The sequence below is a fragment of the Carcharodon carcharias genome, chromosome 5, assembly GCF_017639515.1.
Source record: "Carcharodon carcharias isolate sCarCar2 chromosome 5, sCarCar2.pri, whole genome shotgun sequence".
NCBI classification, from domain to species: domain Eukaryota; kingdom Metazoa; phylum Chordata; class Chondrichthyes; order Lamniformes; family Lamnidae; genus Carcharodon; species Carcharodon carcharias.
Window position 1 is genome coordinate 139,683,481 of NC_054471.1, and position 22,677 is coordinate 139,706,157.

Below are 22,677 nucleotides of genomic sequence, written 5' to 3' on the forward strand. Positions count from 1 at the left end.
TGAAAATCAACCAAGTATTCATAAAGAGCCCTTAAAGAAATGTCACCATACAGCTATTGAAACTGCTAGAACAAAGCAGGATGGTTTATTTTTAAAGGGCTGGGGATTTAAATAACTTCATAACATGACAGTTATATAGACCTTACCCACCCTTTACATCTACTCCATAAATTTGTGACTCCCACACTGCATGTTAAGGCCTTTGAAACAGCCAAAATGGGGTATGTTTGAACTCAGCACACTCAAACGGCCTTGCTGAGCTTGTGTTTGCCTCATGTGCGAATCATGTCCCCGCCCTTTTCCTTACAGGCAAAAATTGGATCTGTTGGAAATGGGGTCTTGCAAATCTGGGTCCAGCCTGCCATTTGGATACAGAGCTGAGTCTTGATGACTCCACGAAAATCGGGGTCTGTGTGTCTACATGTAGAAGACCGGACTTAATTCAAACTTTTTGGTTGTTACAAAGTAAAGATAACAACAAATACACAGATGTAAACTAATTCAAAATGTTTATTTGTCTGTTATACAGGTGCAATGGGAAATTAAAATATTAAATAACTTTCCAGTTATTGGACCATATTTTCAAGTTCATTTCTTTGCAATAATATGCAATTTATGTAGAAAAAGTACAAAACATATACACAAGCAAACCTTAGCGGCTATATTTACAGATTCATCAAGTAGGCCTCAATCTTCTAAAGTTTAACATACGGCTTTTATCTGCACAAAGGAGCACTGATAAGTATCACTACCATTTCCAGTAGAGAACAATGCAGGGCTTATATCAAGTCAGGAAGAAAAGGAGAGTTTGAACTGCACTCAAACTCTCAAAAATTCTTAGATATGCTCATGAGTTAAGAGATGTAACTTGTTACAGATAGTTGCAGCCCATTTTAGCAAGCTTTAAGACTGCCACCATTTTATCCAGCATATTATGAGGGATCAATGTCAATTTTGAATATCTAAGGTCTCACATTAAACATCATTTATATAATTCCAAGATCAAAAAAGGAAGATGTATAAACTGAAACTTACTTTTGACACAAGCAAAGATGTATGCAAAGAAAATCTTAAATATCTTGCACAGTGAATCCAAGTATGAAGAATTTCATTACGGCACCTTTTCTGCTGTCAGCACTGCAGATGCATGCTTCCGAGCCTGAAAGGAAACAGATACAGCAAACATTGCTATGACCCAGTGGTAGATATTATAGATTGATTTATTTTTAAACAGTTATCCATTTATTATAATTTGAAAGCAAGAGCGTATTTTTGAATAGGTCTTGATTATAATTTTCATCTTTAGAATCATTAAACACACAATTATAAAAACAAAGAAATTACCCAGATTTATCTGTTACATACATTTTCTTTACAACCACATATCTAAAATTAAGGGATAGGATCCTAACAAGGCAGTTGTTAAAGAAAATGTTTTTAAGAAAAAAAATCAAAGCTGAGAGGGAGTAACGTCAGAAAAAAACAAAGGGGTTGAGTTCAAGTATGTAGAGGTTAAAGTAGCTGCAAGAAGTCAAAGAACAAGTAGTAATTGGGGAAGTTGATAGTATTCTTTGACAGAAACTCCACGCAATTGACAGTGAATGCACCTCCCTTAGAAATCACTGTTTTCAGATCTAAGCAGATCATCCAAAATTTAAGCCTCTTTCTCAAGCCCAAGGTGAATTTCAAACTTTAAACCCAATAAAGAAAGCCCTAGATTTATATAGCGCTTTTCATGACCGCTTTGCGCCAATCAAGTACCCTTTGAAATAGTCTCTTTTTTAATATGGGAAACGCGGCAACAAATTTATACTCAGCAATGTAATAACATCCAGATAATCTGTTTTGTGCTGATTGAGGGATAAATAGTGGCCAGGACACCAAGGATAACACCCCTGCTCTTCTTCAAAATAGCGCCATTGGATCTTTTACATCCACCCAAGCAGGCAGATGGGAACTTGGTGTGACGACTCATGAATAACAGCACCTCTGACAGTGCAATATTGCCTCAGTACTATACTGGAGTGTTAGCCTTGATTTTTGTGCTTATGCCCTGGAGTGTGACTTGAATCCATAACCCTTTTAATTCAGAGGTGAGTACACTACAAACTGAGCCACGATTGACAGACAATATCTTATCTATTGCCAAGACCATAGACTTCTATCTAAATTACACTGCCCACTTCCTGTTTCAGAGAATGAATACTTTATAGGAATTAATCACTTAAGGTTAGAGGAACATTCCCTGTACCTTCAAGTTCCTGACCAAGTCCACAGAGAAAAAAATTAATAGGGGAATGACAAAACTTCTTTTCTCATATTGGAAGTTTAATCGCAAGGTTTTGTTTTCATGTGTGAAGATTTCCAGAGCTATTTGCTCTAGGAAACTGTTTCTTTATAGTTTTTTACAGCCGGTTCCCTATTATTCAAGATTGTGTTTAATGGTTAAAAGATTGACTTATTCAATAATTTGAGTTAATTTACTTTTGAGCTAAGAGGTATAAACTGAATAGTTTAAATGTCTAGGCTTTTCAAACAGTGGTCCCTGGAAAGTAGATGACTGGATACCAAAGAGTTACTGTATTTTTCTGCATTAGTTGCAGCACTAGCATGTTTTATTAGTAATAATGTTTCTTGCCATGCAAGTATTATTTTGCTTTGCGTACCAATATTATATCAAAGTGCCAGTTATAACAGATTATCTGACGTGCATTTTCTCCTGCTGATAATTCACAAAATAACCATGTGCTCTGTGTGTTATGTTAACAAAATTTCAATGGTACATCCAAGTGGTAGATCCATTTGTTATCTTAACAGAATATGCTGGAAATGCTCAGCAGGTCAGGTAGCATTTATGGACTAAGGAACATAGTTAACATTTCAAGTTGATGACCTTTTGTCATGGGAAAGAACTGGAAAAAGTTAGAGATGTAACAGGCTTTAAGCAAGTACAGAGGCAATGAAAGGTGGCAGATAGGGGTAGACAGAGAAAAAGAACAAAAGGAAAGATCTGCTGAGATAGGTTGGAAGATTGGTGAAGGTTAATTGACAAAAGGGACTATGGCGCATGGCAAAAGGGGATGGTCAGGGTACAAGAAACAAAGATGGGTCCAGGAGAGGTATAAATAGCAATAGCAGAATAATTCCAAAAGCTGCTGTGCCAGAAAAAATACAGGACCAATCATTAAGATCTGAAATTGTTGAACTCAATGTTGAATCTAGAAGGCTGTAAATATCTAATCAAAAGATAAGCTGCTGTTCTTTGCATTTCTGTTGGCTTCACTAGAACAGAAAGGAGGCCATGGACCAAGGAACCAGAGTGGGAGTGGGGCAGAGAAGAGCAGAAGCTCAAGGTCATAGTTGAAGACTGAATGGAGTTTTCATTAAAAAGAATGAAAATTTTGATTTGCTGGATACAACATGTACAGTTTTTAAAAAAGCCACTTACGTTTTTCTCTTCCATTGATAGAAAACCATTTATTGCCACTATCTGATATTGTTTATGTTTCATACTTCCAATAAACCTACGAATCATTTTCAGATTGACTCCAGTCATATCACGGCCCAAAAGTTTCTGCATTTCATGGTTGCCAGGATCAAAAATCAAAAGGCAAAGTTTTCCATTGTTCCTTTCTTCTATGCCTATAATAGTTCGGCTGTGACCTGAAGTTCCAAAGATTTATAAATTATTTTATTTCAAAACAGGTTTTGATAAACAAACTACAAACAAAGTCTTTCAGCAATGGGTTCAAGCTTAACTGTTTTGAACTCAAAAACTTAAAACAATTTTTGAAAAGTAAAATGTTAAGCTCTTCTTTACCTGCCAATTTAATTCAATGGTCTTTATAGAAATACATTTTTTTTTAGCTTTGTTACATTTTCCTTATTCCTTCTCAGCATTTCTTTGCATTTGGCATGCAAGATAAGATTCAAATTACTCACAATTTATGATTTAATACAGTATTGTATTCAAATGTTACCAAAAACAATAGGCTGCCAGGCAGCTAAAAGCAAAATACTGCGGATGCTGGAAATCTGAAACGAAAACAAAAATTGCTGGAAAAACTCAGCAAGTCTGTCAGCATCTGTGGAGAGGAAGACAGAGTTAACGTTTCAAGTCTGTATGACTCTCCATCAGAACTGAAGAGAAATAGAAATGTGGTGAAATATAAACTGTTTAGGGGGGTTGGACGGGTGAAGTGGATAGAGGGCCAGTGATAGGTGGAGGCAAAAGAAAGATTGCCAAAGATGTAATAAACAAAAGGTCAAAGGGGTGTTGGTGGTGATATTAGCTAAAGGATGTGCTAATGGTGACATTAAGGGTAGAAAGCAGGATGAGCAAGTGACCGATGGCCCTAGTGGGGGTGGGGTCAATGGAGGGGATCGAAAAAGGCTAAAAGGTGAAGATAAAACAATGGACAGTAACAAATTTTAAAAATAATAATAGAAATAGGTGGAAAAAGGAAAAAATATATATATAAAAATTATAATAATTATTAGAAAAAAGGGGGATTGAAAAGGGGTGAGGATGGAGGAGAGAGTTCATGATCTGAAGTTGTTGAACTCAATGTTAAGTCTGGAAGGCTGTAAAGTGCCCAGTCGGAAAATGAGGTGCTGTATCTCCAGTTTGTGTTGAGCTTCACTGGAACATTGGAGCAGGCCAAGGACAGACATGTGGGCATGAGAGCAGGGTGGTGTGTTGAAATGGTAAGCGACAGGAAGGTCTGGGTCATACTTGCGGACAGACCGAAGGTGTTCCACAAAGCGGTCACTCAGTCTGCGTTTGGTCTCTCCAATGTAGAGGAGACCGTATTGGGAGCAGCGAATGCAGTAGACTAAATTGAGGGAATTGCAAGTGAAGTGCTGCTTCACTTGAAAGGAGTGTTTGGACCCTTGGACAGTGAGGAGGAAGGGAGGAAGTAAAGGGGCAGGCGTTGCGCCTTCTGCAGTTGCACGGGAAGGTGCCATGAGAGGGGGTTGAGGTGTAGGGGCTAATGGAGGAGTGGACCAGGGTATCCCGGAGGGAACAGTCCCAAATGAATGCTGACGGGGGAGGGAGGGGGGGAGCGGTGAAGGGAAGTGTTTGGTGGTGGCATCATGCTAAAGTTGGTGGAAATGGCGGAGGATGGTCCTTTGAATGCGGAGGCTGGTGGAGTGATAAGTGGGGAACCCTATCATGGTTCTGGGAGGGAAAGGAAGTTGTGAGGGCGAATGCGCAGGAGATGGGTCGGAGACAGTTGAGGGCCCTGTCAACCACCATGGGTGGAAAACCTCGGTTAAAGAAGGAGGAAGACATATCAAAAGAACTGTTTTGGAAAGTGGCATCATCAGAACAGATGCGAGGGAGGCAAAGGAACTAAAAGAATGGGATGGAATGAGAATGGGATGCTGTCCAAAGCGCGACACATACAAGGCTGCCAGGCAATATTGAGTTCAACAACTTTAGATCTTGAACTCCCTCCTCCATCCCCACCCCCTTTCCGTTTCTTCCCCCTCCCTTTTGCTTTTTCCAATAAATTATACAGATTTTTCTTTTCCCACCTATTTCCATTATTTTTAAATGTATTTCACCCATCGTTTATTTCACCCCACCCCAACTAGAGCTACCTTGCTTGTCCTGCTCTCCACTCTTAATTAGCACATTCTTTTAGATAATATCACCACCTTCAACACCTCTTTGTTCTTTTGTCTGTGACATCTTTTGGTTATCTCCTCCATCACTGCTTGCTTGTCCCAACAACCCCCCCCCAACCCCTTCTCCCCCCCCAACCCCTTCTCCCCGCCAAACCCCTTAAATCAGCTTATATTTCACCCCTTTCCTATTTTTACTTAGTTCTGTTGAAGGGTCATGAGGACTCGCAACGTCAACTTTGCTCTTCTCCGCCGATGCTGCCAGACCTGCTGAGTTTTTCCAGGTATTTCTGTTTTTGTGTTGAGAATGGATAAGTGACAGACAAAATACAAAGATTAAATATTAAACAGCTCCTTTGGATCTAAGGGGCAAGATGAGGGGAAGAAATCAATGTAAATGGACCACATCATACATTATATTGTGATGGTTTATGAGAGACTACTTATCCTAATGACTTGCAATCAAATAAGTGTATTCTAAAAGACAGTAGCCCCATATAAATGCATTTTATCTATTGCTTTTAAGTACTATACTCTTATCATGCTATGACTCATTATTTCTGTTTGTAATTCTTGCAAATAAGTCTCTCTTTTAACCTTTACACTTGTTGGCTTTCACAGGAGACAGGATATCTCCCACATGAACTTCCATGGATTATATATTGTAATTAGGAACTTACTGTTAATTCTGGGATGCTGCCCAAAGCACGATACATACAACTTTGCAGATTTCCCATTATTGTGTCCTTGGCCTGGTTAGGGAAACTACCTATTTGCCATGATCATAAGATAGAAATATTGGGAGAAAGCCTGAACTTAACAATCATTTAACCATCAATGATTGAAAAAAAAAGGTCAGAATTGTTAGGAATTCACCATATTACAATTTGAATCGCTGGCTAAATCTCAAATGTACTCAAACCTGATGATCGTTATATTCAGATATCATCGTAGACATTTACACAACATGCCAGTAAAGGTATAAAATTATGGTTCTCATTAATGCGTATTTTCTCACACTGAGTATTTGTAGAAAACATGCATAAATTTCAATGCATAAACCTTGACGGCCTGTATTATCTGCTATAAAAGCTGAACCACCTCTATAGTTTATGGTACCACAAATTGTTTTACATATCGTCAAGATCCACGTGAGCACTAGGTAAAAGGTTCTTCCATTGCTTCCAAAGCTTCAAACATGGTTAGCTATATAGAACATATATTTAATAATAACCTATAATATATAAGCAACTGTAACAGCTCTTCGCTTTCCATCTCTCTTATTCCATCTACAGAATCTTCTGGGGGTGGACTTCAATACCCAAATTCCCCCTTCTTGAGGAACACTTCTATACCCAAATTCCCCAGGGGTGTATGGAGCAACAACTCAGTCTTCCTACAACCTAGACCTTCAAGATTATTACCATATGTATGTACGTATGAAAAGCTATAGACTTTCCTTGCTTCTCCCTGTCTGAAGCTTTGGAAGCAATGGAAGAACCTTTTACCTAGTGCTCACTTGGATCTTGACGATATGTAAAACAATTTGTGGTACCATAAACTATAGAGGTGGTTCAGCTTTTATAGCAGATAATACAGGCCGTCAAGATTTATGCATTGAAATTTATGCATGTTTTCTACAAATACTCAGTGTGAGAAAATACGCATTAATGAGAACCATAATTTTATACCTTTACTGGCATGTTGTATAAATGTCTACGATGATAACTGAATATAACGATCATCAGGTTTGAGTACATTTGAGATTTAGCCAGCCATTCAAATTATGTAGAATGGTGAATTCCTAACAATTCTGACCTTTGTTTTCAATCATTGATGGTTAAGTGATTGTTAAGTTCAGGCTTTCTCCCAATATTTCTATCTTGTGATCATGGCAAATAGGTAGTTTCCCTAACCAGGCCAAGGACACAATAATGGGAAATCTGCAAAGTTGTATGTATCGTGCTTTGGGCAGCATCCCAGAATTAACAGTAAGTTCCTAATTACAAGAACACATCACTGTGGACAATATTAAGAACAAAATCTGACTATGTTAGGTCAGCTGACAATCAATAAAAAGAAGTTGGAAAACATTAGAAATCATGTCTGTCTTTTTACCGTGGTGTTGTAGATAGATCGGTGGCTTGTTTGTCCATATAACCCTAGGTTGTAACCGTGGCCCTGCATCTCTGCCTGAAGAATAGAATTGCCTTAGCCACTCAAACAAACGAGGATGTGTGTCTGATGGTCCAGTGGGATGATGAAAATCAACTATTTGACACCTGAAATACACAGATGGATTACTTTCAACATATTCTACCACAGGAAAAATGTTTGATGAGTAGATTTAATTATCAGTAGCAGGACGTTTTCCTCTATGTTTTCTATTAGTTTGATTCTTTTTTACCTTGTAATTCGACATCCAAATTCCCTCACACCTCTTTCCAAAACTGTGACAAGTTGAGATATGGTCCCACACATATGAGAAACCCTCTTCCAAGTAGACATTTAAAAATTAAGGTTAGACATTTGAGTGCCAGCAGCTTGAATGAATCTGGGGAGCACCACTGTCATATTTATTCTTGTCCTCGCTGACATCCAGATGCTATTCCAACTTGATGCTGATCACAATTTTGAACCATGGTGTTCTCTCCCTCCCAGGGGCAGTAAGGCCAGGTTTATCACTTCACTGAAGACAGCTGATTAAGCATAGATGATGGGTTGAATCTGGGATTTTATATGGCACCCCGTGACCAAGAGATTTCAAAAAACATTTTGAGCACTCCAGAAGTGGAGATGTTCACTGATTATTGCACCAATGTTCAGTACCCTTTGCAACTCCTCAAATACTGAAGCAATCCATGTCCAGGCTTTGGTTGACAAATGGCAAGTAACATTTGTGCCAGGCAATGATTATCTCCAACAAGACAAAATCTAACCATAACCCCTTAACATTGTGACATGACCATTGCTGAATTCACCACTCTCAACATCCTGGGTGTTACCATTGACCAGAAAATGAACTGGACTAGCCATATAAATACTGTGGCTACAAGAGCAGACAGAGGCCACAAATCCTGTGACAATTAACTTACGCCCTGAACCCCCCCCAAAGCCTGTCCACCATCTACAAGGCACAAGTCAGGAATGTGATGGAATACTCTCTACTTGCCTGGATGACCGCAGCTCCAACAAGACTCAAGAAGATTTACATCATCCAGGACAAAGCAGGCTGCTTGATTGGCACCCTACCCACAAACATTCACTCCCCCCACCACTGACGCACATTGGCAGCAGTCTGTACCATCTACAAGATGCACTGCAGGAACTAACCAAAACTCCTCAGACAGCACCTTTCAAACCCACGACCGCTACCATTTAAAAGGACAAGGGCAGCAGATACGTGGGAACACCGCCACCTGGAAGTTCCCCCTCAAGCCACTCAACATCCTGACTTGGAAATATATCACCGTTTCTTCACCGTCGCTGGGTCAAAATTCAAAACTCCCTCCCTAACAGAACTACAAGGGCTGCAGTGGTTCAAGGCAGCACGCCACCACTTTCTTGAGGGCAATTAGGGATGGGCAATAAATGCAGGCATAGCCAGCGATGCCCACATCCCAGGAATGAATATAAAAAATACTATTCAACAACCTAAAAACACTTCCTTTTCTATTAAAGGTCAATGGTATTCAGCGAAAATAAGTGAGAATTTTCTGATTGAATTGTAGAATGTGTGCAGCAGTTGAGGAGGCCCTTCGACCTGTCATGTCTGTGCTGGCTCTCTGCAAAAACTCACCTAGTCCCACCCCTTGACCCTTTCCCCATGCCCAGCAATTTTCTCTCTTCAAGTGCTTATCCAATTCCCTTTTGGAAATCCTGACTGTATCTGCCTCCATCACATTCTCAGGTAGTGCACTCCAGATCCTAACTACCTGCTTTGTTAAAAGGTTTTTTCTCATGTCACCATTGGTTCTTTTGCCAATCGCCTTGAATCGGTGCCCTATGATTTTCCCACTCTTCCGCCAATGGGAATAATTTCTCTCCATCTACAGCCCTCATGATTTTGAATGCTTCTAGGAAATTTCTTTTCAAATTTCTCTTCTTTAAGGAGTTCTCCAATCTATTCACATAATTGACCATTCACCATAACTTCCTTGCTTTTGTACTCTTATGCCTCTATTTATAAAACCCAGGATCCAAGATGCCATTTTTCACTATCTTCAATTATGCGAATAGACTGGAGAACTCCTCTCCCCTCTGTCAGAAATTGTTGGCATGAAGCTGACTGACAACATGCCGAGCAGCCCCATGAACTTTATTGAAGAGGGGCTCATTAACCAGGGCTGAGTGGGACTTCATTGGGGTGAAGTCCTGCCCTCTGGAGCTGCCAGTCAATCCGAATGGCCAGTAGATCCATCAGTGCTGGCAGCTCCAGGAAAGTGTCAGTGGCAGCTGCTGGGACTGCAGGTGAGGAGTGCAGCCCAAGGCCTAGGATCCCTGGAGAAGGTAAGTCCGGGATCTTGGGCTGGGAGGGTTTGAGAGCGTTAGCGACAGGGTCAGAGGTCAGGGCGGGGGGGGTGCAGTGGGAAAGAAGAGGGTGGGTTTAAGAGAGGGTAGGAACAAAATCGGGGGGGGGGGGGGGGGTGTTCAGTCTGAGGGGGGTTACCCCACGATCGGCAAAAGTCAGCCCCCAAAGACCGACAACACCGCCCCCTGCCCCCTTTAACTATTTCTGGTTAAAACTCACTTCTCACTCCCACCCTGCTGGTCGTGCCAAGCATATTATGGCAAGGGCAGCGTATTGATAACTCTCAATTGGTCATTTTAATGTGGCAGGCAGGCACCAAAATCCACATATTAAAAATCCCCCATATTATGGGGATGAACTCGGGGGTGGTTGGGATGGTAGTGGGATGGGAACTCATCCCATTTTACGTGCCCTCCCCGCCACCGCAGGAAACACACCCGCCACGGACACCTAATATTCAGTCCAACGTCAGACAGAATAGAAACTACTTTACTTTGCATTTGATCTATGGAGGTACGTGAATTACTAGAAATCCTTGATGTGGAAATTGGATCTGAAAGTTAAAAGTTAAATTTTTCGAGTGCCAACATTCATCTCCTTGATCAGAAAATGTCATTCAAACAGAACTCATTAGTAAGAATAAAATAAAAGCAAAATACTGCAGATGTTGGAAATGTGAAATAAAAACAGAAAATGCTGAAAAAATTCAACAGGTCTGGCAGCATCTGTGGAGAGAGAGAGAAGAGTCATGCAGACTCAAAACATTAACTATTTCTCTCTGCACAGATGCTGCCAGACCTGCTGAGTTTTTCTAGCATTTTCTGTTTTTATTTCATTAGTAACAATGTTGATTTCATATGCCAATTCAGAAATGCCATCAGCTGCAGATGGCCTCCACAATTCTTCCAAATGGCAGCGTATGGACACTCAAATACTATGTAGAGGTGGAAAAAAGGTAGAGAGGGAAAAAAACATCAGTTTAATTTCTGTCTCTGTGGAACAGAGAACATTCTCATTAAAGAACACAACTATTCAATTCACTGCAAAATATAATGTTTGCTTATTACTGGACTGTTGAAATATTCAGCTGAAATCCTTAATATCTCCATGTTATGCAAATACATCAATGACATCCATTGGGGGAAATGGGTACGTACATTAATTCAGTTGGGGATTGGACAGTACTTTAATGGTTCTGTCATATTGCAAGTGCCAATTTTAGTCTCTTAATCATTAAAAGTGAATTTGACTATCAGGTTAACTCTTGCAACTGAGTGAAAAGTTAATACAATAACCAATAAATTAGCAGGTTCATTTTTATCAATCCAAAGTATTGTTAACTCATATACTAACTTTATCCTTAGAAAGGTCAATAAAGAATAGATTTCTGTTGCTCCAATCCAAGCTCGAGTGCCCTGCAGTTTATTTTGAAAATGTGCAGCACCTTGAGGGTCAAACCCATCTTTCCATGCTTCTTCTATCATAGACTGAAGTTTTGGAATGCAAGGGATAACAAGGTCTAAAAGAAAGAAATGAAAAATATTTACAACTCTCTGTCCAAACATAGAAAAAGAATATTTGTTCAAATGTGCAAATAAAGTATATCTAAATTAAACTGCTAATTTACTTCTTTCCACTGGACTAGGAGGACAATGGCCAAAAATTACATGTAGAGGGTACAAAAACTTTGTACTAGTTTTTTAATATATATAGATTTGCTTTTGGATGCAGAAAGTTATAGGTTTATATCACACAACAGAACATCAGTCCACAACCTAGGTTGACACTCCAAATAATACAAAGCAAGACTTGCATTTAAAGAGCTTGTGTCTTTTGGATGAAACATCTGCTGGTTCTGTTGGACATTAAACATCCAATGGCAGATGACCTGTGTTGTTTTGATACCCTGGCAAAAATTTATTTCCTTTAAGTATCAGCACCAAAATATTAAATACAGTCACCTCATAATTATTTTTCTGAAAATAACTAGCCTGTCTCCTTTGACAGTCATCATTGAATTTTAAAGTGACATATTTTATGTGATAAGGTGCCATATAGATAGAAATGTTTCTTATACCCAACCTCCCCCAGTCCCACCTTTCTGTACAGTTCACATGCTATGATCTGTTGTAGAGCTGTAGCTCAGCATAAAGAGTGTTTTTAGCTTTTACCAACCAAATAGCTTTGAGCACTAACATCACTGTTTCATAATGCTGTGCAAAGGAACTAGTGTTCTGATTAACATAAATTATATATTTTTACAGGAACATTACATCTGAAAGTTAAAATGTTGAAACAGGCTTTCAGCTCTCATTGTTTCCTAATGAATCCAAGTGGCTACTTTTGCTTCTAGGATCCAAACAAAGACAACTGTGAAATGTATGATATAAAGAAAGTAAAAAACTGAGTCAAGTCTCTGAAATACATTAGCTAGATTATAGTTATCTACTATTTAGCATTTTTGCAATGGTCTCTTGAAATAAAAAAGAAAATCAACACAATATTACATGAGATCAACAAGGAAAATGTAGGGAAAGCACAATTGTGATCTAGGATTGGTGATGGTACAGTTCACACAGGGAGTCGAGTTGCTGTGGCAACATGCACCTTTCTATGCATGCTGTAGTCTGGAGCTATGGGTAGTGATGGTAGAGGCTCCAACTTTCTTTCCATCACATGCCTGACCAGGCATCTATCCCACTCTTACCGCCTATCGTTGGCGTGTGTTGGAAGGATTTGCAGGTTGATACTCAACCTGTTTGACTGTATCATGAATGCACGTTCCTTGGCCGTCAAGTCTGGATGGAACGTAAACCCAGAGCTTCTGACTCAGAGGCAAAGACGCTAACCAATGTGCCAAGACCTCTGTGATCTAGGATTAAGTTACAAATAAATAGCGTGCAAGCTTGCTTAGCATTAGTGTTTCTCAGAACCTGCTCCCACCATCCTACGAACAGTAATGTTTTTGTCTAATATTTGTACCATGTAATTCACGCTTATATCCTTCCATCTTCATAAGTGAGGAAAAAAGCATTTGAAAGTTTCGGTATCCACATCCCCAGCCTTTGTCTCCTAAAGAGGCATGATAGTGATCTGTTTCTGCACACAAAAACACATGCCTTATTTCTGCACCATTTCGCTGATAATATTCATTTAGCGCCCTTATTAGCCCTGTAACACAAGAACACAGTTCAATAAGTGAATATAAATGAATAGAGCTCGGTTCTTATGCTAAATTATATAAATTATTTTAGTAGAAATTTATATAGCAGAGGAAGAAAAAGAGTGACCGCATGCTCCATGCATAAACCAACTGTCTGAAGGCTGACCAGGATATCCTATATGAGATGACCTAAAAGATGACTTCATGGACTTCCGATGGAAATGGGGCAGGGGGGAATTCCCTTGAATATCTGCCCCTTGCCAATGGACAACTAAATAAATCATTGACATAATACTCCCAAAAAATAAAGTATATAAAAACTGACACTCAGGAAGGAAAAATCACTTTGGACGGAAGAGAGCTTCTCGAGATGGACCAATGCTGGCTCCGGCCTAACTTCTTGGTTAGCTCAAGAATACTATGGACAGGAAAGAGTTTTCAAAGTGATCCATGCTGGCCAGTCACCTTCAGACGGAGGAAGACTGGGAGAGAGAGCTCCCTAGCACCTCAGTTAGCCCAAGAAGAAAGAGAATGAAAGAGAAGGCTGAAAACAGGACAAGACACTGTTGCGACCAGATGCAAAAATGACTTCATCCATGCATTCGCCCTCTGGGACCAATAAATCGTCCTCACCTGTTACAGGTGTATGCTTTTCCTGTCTGTTCAACTTATCCATCATATTTAAACTGTTGCTTCTTAATAAACTACTTTAAAATCGCTTAAGAACTCAACCACCTTTTTGGGTAATCTGTGACCCCCAAACTTAAACCTTACAATTGGGAGGTACCCTCTTTCAGATGAGACATTAAACCAAGGTTCCGTCTGTCATGTCAGGTGGATATAAAAGATCCCAGGACACCATTTTGAAGAGTAGGATAGTTCCCTATCCAATATTTATCCCTTAACCAATATCACAACAAACAAATTACCTAGTTATTATCACATTGCTGTTTGTGACAGCTTGCTTTGTGTAAATATGCGTTTCCTACATAATAAAGTGACTACATTTCAAAAGTACTCCATTAGCTGTAATGCATTTTGGGATGGCCTGAGATCAAGAAAGTTGTTCAAGAAATGCAAGTGCTTTTTTCTTATTGGTCTAGGCTATTATTGGTCTTATTCACAAGTTAATCAATGCCAACACTCTGATAGTGTATATATAAGTTCAAATGTCTTAATTGTTTCTCTCAGCCTTGTATAATCTGGATTTCTGTATTAATATTTTGGAAACTGTAAAAAAGAATGTTCTAAAGAAATCTAAAGTGATAAAGTGGACTACGTAGACAAAAACTGAATTTCTTAGATTCTGTATTAGAAACTAATCTGTTTTATTGTGGCCTCTCAAATATCAGTCACGAAGATTCTGATTGAATTAAATGTTCTTAATTACTAAAGTAAATGAAAAGTCAATCATACCTGAAGTTCTAGTTCTGCCATCATCTTCTCCAACTACTAACGTCTCCATTATTTCTGCTCTTCTGCGATGGTACTCTGCAGGATTCATCTGACCCCGTGCCACGGCCCTCTCCATATTGTGCATTATCTGTTGTTTGTATCCTCCATGATTATCTAACCCATATTGCTGCTAGATGGAAAAAAGACATAAATAACTTTAAAATTCCAGTTTGGTACAGGATTGATCGAAAATGGGGGTTTGCAGGAAAATCAGCCATTAATATACAGGTATGGGATCAGCTTTGTTTAAATAAATTCAATGGTGTGACAAACAACTATCGTCTTTATATATTTGCACTGGTCAATCTCCCACAATGTCACTTACAGTGGCTCAGAGAATTTGCTGCTTTATAACTGTGACAAGGAAAACACAATGAGCAGAAATGTTACATTAAGCATGTGTGAAAGTTAGAAGAAATATATATTAAACTAAAGACTGTATACATTACATAATGTATATAATGTACATAATCTATGGTTTTGCTTACAGGGGCTGAAAATATGTCCTTTGAAACAAAGCACGGTATGGAAAGTGTCGCCAGAAGTAGAACACCTAGAGAATTACTTAGTATGTTATGAACAGATGTTATGAAAAATAATCAAGCAAAGATCAAATCTAATGAGAGCAAGTCAACTTTTCTCCAAAGTGCTCCCATTTCTTTCTGGGATAATAAAATCTAACATATCTTCCCCAGTTGCTATGCATGTCCAACAGTCTGCAGTTCCACAAAGTACTCAGTACCCAATGATCTAGTAAATTAGAAAATAAAGTGAAATGTAATGGGTATTTACTCTCAACTGAATGACCTTTAATTCTTACCCCCATCATAGCCTTTAGTATGGCCAAAATATTGAATTAAAAGCAGACGTAGCTTTGTAAATATTTTGATGTTAAACTCAGTTATATATGTATATGTATAATATATATACATATATGAAACATCATGGCTTAGAAATTTGTGTGTGCATGCACTTTCTACACCCTAAGTGTCCTGCCCACCATATTTGTAAAGGCTCCTGCAGACATCTGGGACATGTGCCTGAAAAAGCATTAGGCCCTTTGCATATTAAAATAGGTCTGTTTCAGACCCCCTTTGCAAAATTCATTTGCACTCTGCATGATGTGATTTATTTCTTTTTTTTTTTAAATTCATTCATGGGATGTGGGTGTCACTGGCTAGGCAGTTAGTGTCCATCCCTAATTGAGTAGTTGAGGAGTATTGCTTGCTAGGTCATTTCAGGGGCATTTAAGAGTCAAACACATTGCTGGGGTCTGGAGTCAAATGTAGGTCAGAACAGGCAAGGACAGCAGATTTCCTTCCCTAGAGGACATTAGTTAACCAGATGGGTTTTTACAACAATTGATAATGGCTCCATGGTTATCATTAAACTTTTAATTCCAGATTTTTATTCAATTCAAATCCCACCATCTTCCATGGAAAGATTTGAACCTGGGTCTCTGGATTACTAGTCCAGTAACAATACCGCTACACTATCGCCTCCTCTTAATGCGTTTAGCAGTCAAACCAGTGCTGCTTAAGAGAAACTGCTGCTTAAGAGAAACTACTGTAGGATGTCAACAGACATTTGTCAACACTATACTATTTTTAACAATAGCATTCATTGTGTGTGTAGCACCCCTGCCTCTGAGTCAGATAGTCATGGATTTAAGCCCTATTCCAGAGACTTGAGCACATAATCTAGGTTACAACTTCAGTGTAATATTGAGGGATTGTTGTGCTGTCAATGATGCCATCTTTCAGATGAGACCTGAAAATGATATCCCATCTATCTTCTAAGATGGCACACAACATTATTCAAAGAACAGCAGGGGAATTCCTCCCAGCACCTTCAACAGGTTATTTTTTCATTGCTGTTTGTGGGATCTTGCTTAGCAAAAATTGGCTGCAGCAGTGACTATACTGTAAAAGTACGTTTTTGGTCATAAAGTGCTTTGGAATGTCCAAAGGTCATGAAACACACAATATGAATACAAATATCTCTTTTTTGCTTAGCCTATTCTACCTTCTCAACCCAAATCTTCCTTCCCCCAGACTTTATTTCTAAGTTACCTTCCCCTTTATCACCCTGGCAGCCCTTTGATTTCCTGGTAACAGAGAGAGGAAAGGGGACAGACATGAAGCAATCAATTCAGTTACATCTGGGAAGGGACCCTGGCTTAGCAAGAGAAACATGCTCATCTCAAACTTAGAATGGGTTAAAATCAGAAACCTGCCCAGAAAAGGTTATGTGAACTTGCTAATAGGAATAGTGTGTCTTTTTTTGATTAATGAAGTTGGATGTAAAGTTAATAGAGGACATTTGGTTCTAATTAATATTCTAAATTTACTTGCCAGATGTAAAACAAAGCATCTTAATGATCTACATCAAGCTTCATCTCATTAAACTGCTTTCTACTTAAAGATCAGTGAAGTGTATGTAAGAGCACATATGAAAGATGGGATATTAGATGATAAGGGGACTCTATTGTTATACCCTCAGGTTGCGTTATTACATTAGCTATTGGACAGTAAGGGCAGTCCTGCATGCAAGGTGCTCAGACTGTTTACAAAATAGATCTGCATCACTATATTTAAGAGAGAGAAGGCAGACCCAAAATTGGTAACATGGATATTGTGGCTCTAGAGAAGGTACAAAGAAGGGCAATAACACTTGTCAGATATAGCCTTATATTAGACCATAAGACATAGAAGCAGAAATTAGGCCAATCGGCCCACGGAGTCTGCTCCGCCATTCAATCATGGCTGATAAGTTTCTCAACCCCATTCTCCTGCCTTCTCCCCGTAACCTTTGATTCCCTTACCAATCAAGAACCTATTTATCTCATTCTTAAATACACTCAATGACCTGGCCTCCACAGCCTTCTGTGGCAATGAATATTTTCAGAAGTTGGCAACAAGCTGAACAATGACAAGCAAGGACGTAAGAGTTTTCTGCAAATACCCGAAGTTTTTGAAATTCCTCCCGTTCTCTTTTTGTTTCAAAAGCTTTTCTTTGTCTTTCCTCATCTTCCTGTAGTCTTTGAGCAAATTGACGATCAGCCAGGACACATTCTAGAGACAAATCAGTAGAAGAAACACAGTCACAATACAAATATTAAATATATATTCAAAAATAGTCAAGCAGCACAAAACTTTTAATAGGTTTATATGTTGGCTTTGCCAGCAATGCTCACATTCCATGAAAGAATATACTCAAAAAGCATTGTTTTAAAATAAACTACATAAAATACGATACTCCATTAAATTGTTCCTATAAGTCAGAGTGCAGCTGTTTTATAACAGGGACATTGTACAGTGTACAATGTATTATATTAAGTCATTCAAATGCTTTTCTTGCCTCCTTATACTATAAGTTGAAAATTTCTATTTTGATAAACTGCTTCTTCAAGCCCTCTGCTTCTAACAAAACAAGGAGCTCATGCCATCCTATCAGAAAGAAGTTGTAAGGCAAACACCTAAACTTTGGCAATTATTTAAGCAGGAATAAAGCAGAACAATCAGCTCAGTTATGGCTACAGACCTGTTGAATACCAGGCAGTTTTCCAACTGGAAGAATGCTCAGAAGAAATGGGCCTTTGGCCTTGTGGTAGTGGAAGTGAGGTAGATGTAATGTAGCAGAAATTGAAGTAAGCAGTCTTTGTGATGAAAAGAATGGTTTGAAACTCAGCTCAGCAATATCTGATCCTGCTTGAATGAGTAACTGAGGAGAGGACAGGGGCACTGATTAGGGAGCACAGTTCATGGCTTAAGGTTTTAGTCTTCTTGATGTTTAGTTGAAGGAACTATTGACTGATCCACAATTTGATGTCAGATCTGTCTGAGATCACAGAGGCAGCTGTGGGGTCAAGGGAAGCGGTGGAGGAAGTGTAGAACTGGGTTTCACCAGCATCCATATGGAAACTGGCCCATGTCTGTGGCACTAGGAGCGTCATGTAGTTGAGGAGGTGAAAGGGGAATCAGGGTCAAAGTTAAATCCTTGAGGAATGCTGGAGGTACCAGTGCTAGGACAGGAGGAGAAGCTATTGCTTCAGATGCACTGGTTATATTCAAACAGGTAGTATTGGAACTATACAAGGATAGTTCCAAGGAGCTGGACAACCTCTTAGAGTTAATAGTCTTATTATATCAAGTGCACAGAGGTCAAGAAGGACCAGGAGGGATAATACACTGTGGTCAGGATCACAAAAGAAACTATTTATGATTTTCACCAGGGCAGTCTTAATGCTTCGAATTGGGCAGAAACTGGACTGAAAAAAAAACTGAACAGGTGCTTTGGCACAGAGCCTCAAGGCGATGACACATTCAAATATCTTATATGGAAAATGGATATTAAAAGCTAGGCAAGATGAATGGATGAGCTTATTGAAGGCGTGTGGGATGATGGCAGTTCTGAATGGGCGGGAGTTGTGCCTGAGAATAGGGAACTATTAACAACATCAGCAAGCATGGCGCCTAGCAAAGGTAGTTCAGTGCAGCATGTTGATTGGGAGCAGGTAAACGGAACATGAGGTAGAATAATGAGAATAGATGAGTTTACAGAGGATTGGATAAGATGAGACAGACTAGAGATGATTCTTTTACGAAAAGGAGCTATGGATTATTTTTGATTAGCAGAAGGAGATCCAGTAATACTAAAAATGATTGAACTCACATTTAAGCATATTCAATAGTAAATAAAATGAATAACTGTATGAGGTGAGTTCAAATTTGTATTTTTCGGAATTATGGAGGCTGTACTGAGACACCAGAAGAGGTGGGAAACTTGGGGCTGAAGTTTATGCTGGGGATGGAGTTCCTGCCCCACTTCCCAACTTAAAAGTCTGTCACGAGCCTGCCTTTGCTTGGCCGGTTCACCCCGGAGCCTTTTAACAGCTGTCAGGCCTTTAGTTAGCTTGAGGTGAGCCTTTCTTCCCCCACCCAAGAGGAAGTCCCACTTCCAAGAGCTGCAGGCCAACCAAATGGATTTGAGATAGCAGGCAGTCCCAGCAAGAGACATGCAGGGAAAGAGATGGACTTAAAGGTTAAGTCCGGGATCTTGCTGGGGCAAGGCTGGCAGACCCTGGGAAGGGGGTGAGGGGCCAGGATTGTCAGGCTGGGAATGGGGCAAAAGAGGGAAGGGTGGGGTGGTGGCGGGGGTGCTTGGTGGGGTCTCTGATCAGCACAGAGCACCCCCGAGGGAGGCAATGCCCCCCTTGCCTGGCCACCAGTCCACGAGGTTTCACCTTGCAGCCAGGACACTTGGCGCTGTCTTCTGCCCAATGGATGTAATCCCAGCAGCAGCTGGAGGAGGCCCTTATGTGGCTATTGATTGGCCATTTAAAGGCCTCAATTGGGCCACAGGCGCCTTCCCCGCCGCTGGTAAAATCAATCTACCATGGCATCCAATTTTACGGCTCCATCCCACTGCCATCTTGCCTCTGGTGCTAAAAAATTCCCGTCCTTGTGTGACTAGGAATGAGGTCATCAAAGGCCAAAGCAAGAGAGAGTTGACCAGGTCAACACTAATAAGAGTTATCAAGATGAGTAGAAGACCAAAGAACAGGGTGTTGTGACTTTGAAAGACAACTAGTAAGGGACCGGAGTTTCGCCAAAAGTTGATGGTGATGGTAGTGGCTGGGTGAAAGGCAGGCGGAAGTGGCAAGATGAACCACCTTCTGAGATGAGACTTGGACAGTGGAGAGGCTGCAAAGGGTGGCAGGACCAAAGGACTGATTGTGATAATGGGTAGGAGAGATGATGAGGATATGAGTTACTCGCTGCAGAATTCCAGCCCTCTGACCTGCTCTTGCAGACAGTATTTATATGGCTAATCCAGTTCAGTTTCTGGTCAATGGTAACCCCCAGGATGTTGATAGTGGGGGATTAAGTGATGGTAATGCCATTGAACATCAAAGGGTAGTGGTTGGATTCTCTCTTATTGGAGATGGTCATTGCCATTGTGTGGCATGAACGTTACTTGCCACTTGTCAGCCCAGGCCTGGATATTGTCCAGGTCTTGCTGCACTTGGACATACACTGCTTCAATATCTGAGGAGTTGAGAATGGTACTGAACATTGTGCAATCATCAGCGAATATCCCCATTTCTGACCTTACAGTGGAAGGAAGGTCATTGATGAAGCAGCTGAAGATGGTTGGGCCTTGGACACTACCCTGAGGAACTCATGCAGTGATGTCCTGGAGCTGAGATAACTAATATCAAACAACCACAGCCATCTTCCTTTGTGGTAGGTATGACTCCAACCAGCGGAGAGATTTCCCCGATTCCCATTGACTTCAGTTTTGCTAGGGCTCCTTAAGGCCACGCTTGGTTAAATGCTGCCTTGATGTCAAGGGCAGTCACTCTCACCTCACCTTGGGAGTTCAGATCTTTTGTCCATGTTTGAACCAAGGCTATAATGAGGTCAGGAGCTGAGTGGCCCTGGCGGAACTCAAACTGGGCATCAGTTAGCCGTTTATTGCTAAGCAAGTGTCACTTGATAGCACTGTTGATGACCCCTTCCATTACTTTACTGATGATGGAAAGTAGACTGATGGGGCAGTAATTGGCTGAGTTGGATTCGTCCTGCTTTTTGTGGACAGGACATACCCGGGCAATTTTCCACATAGCTAGGTAAATGCCAGTGTTTTAGCTGTATTGGAACATCTTGGCTAGGGGCGCAGCAACTTCTGGAGCACGAGTCTTCAATACTATTGCTGGAATATTGTCAGGGCCCATAGCCTTTGCAGTATCCAGTGCCTTCAGCCGTTTCTTGATATCATGTGGAGTAAATCGAATTGGCTGAAGACTGACATCTCTGATGCTAGGGACCTCCGGAGGAGGCTGAGATGGATCATCCACTCAGCACTTCTGGCTGAAGATTGTTGTGAATGCTTCAGCCTTATCTTTTGCATTGATGTACAGGGCTCCTCCATCATTGAGGATGGGGATATTTGTGAAGCCTCCTCCTCCAGTGAGTTGTTTAATTGTCCACCACCATTCATGACTGGATGTGGCAGGACTGCAGAGCTTGGATCTGATCCATTGGTTGTGGGATCGCTTAGCTCTGTCTATCACTTGCTGCTTATGCTGTTTGGCACACAAGTAGTCCTGTGTTATAGCTTCACCAGGTTGACACCTCTGTTTAGGTATTCCTGCTCCTGGCAAGCCCTCTTCATTGATCCAGGGTTGATCCCCTGGCTTGATGGTAATGGTAGAGTGGAGAATATGCTGGGCCATGAAGTTACAGATTGTGTTCGAGTACAATTCTGCTGCTGCTGATGGCCCACAGCGCCTCATGGATGCCCAGTCTTGAGTTGCTACATCTGTTCTAAATCTATCCCATTTAGCACAGCGGTAGTGCCACACAACACGATGGAGTTTATGTGCAGCAAGATTATAAAGGACAGGCGGGATGGGGGTTAAGGCATTTAGATGTAGATGAAAAATTACCAAGGTCAATAATCTCAGTTCCAGGACATCACTCAGGGTAGTGTCCTAGGCCCAACCATCTTCAGCTGCATCATCAACGATCTTCCCCCCATCATAAGGTCAGAAGTGGGGATGTTCACTGATGATTGCACAATGTTCAGCACCATTCGTGATTCCTCAGATACTGAAGCAGTCCATGCCCAAATGCAGCAAGGCCTGGACAATGTCCAGGCCTAGGCTGACAAATGGCAAGTAACATTTGCTCTACAAAAGTGCCAGGCAATGACCACCTCCATCAAAGGAGAACCTAACCGTTGTCCATTGACATTTAATTGCATTGCCATCACTGAATCCCCCACTATCAACATCCTGGGGGGTTACCATTGATCAGAAATTGAACTGGGCTAGCCATATAAATACTGTGGCTACAGGAGAAGGTCAGAGGCTAAGAATCCTGCAGCAAAT

The 22,677-nt window shown here is 40.5% G+C and overlaps 1 protein-coding gene across 7 annotated transcripts in view; it reads right to left on the minus strand.

Annotated features, from left to right (window-relative positions):
- Window positions 1-492: 492 nt before the first annotated feature.
- LOC121277613 (zinc finger containing ubiquitin peptidase 1) overlaps window positions 493-22,677 on the minus strand; it is a 39,589-nt gene continuing 17,404 nt past the window's right edge. For 4 of the 7 annotated variants that reach the window (XM_041187165.1, XM_041187162.1, XM_041187159.1 and 1 more), the window contains 7 exons: window positions 17,745-17,854; window positions 14,742-14,910; window positions 13,145-13,333; window positions 11,516-11,681; window positions 7,750-7,913; window positions 3,449-3,663; window positions 493-1,159 (listed from right to left, as the gene is read on the minus strand). In XM_041187165.1, the coding sequence (XP_041043099.1) occupies window positions 1,112-1,159; window positions 3,449-3,663; window positions 7,750-7,913; window positions 11,516-11,681; window positions 13,145-13,333; window positions 14,742-14,910; window positions 17,745-17,854 (1,061 nt within the window). In that variant the 3' untranslated portion in view covers window positions 493-1,111. The remainder of the gene's footprint in view (window positions 1,160-3,448; window positions 3,664-7,749; window positions 7,914-11,515; window positions 11,682-13,144; window positions 13,334-14,741; window positions 14,911-17,744; window positions 17,855-22,677) is intronic. The other 3 variants (XM_041187163.1, XM_041187164.1, XM_041187166.1) reach the window with 3 other exon arrangements.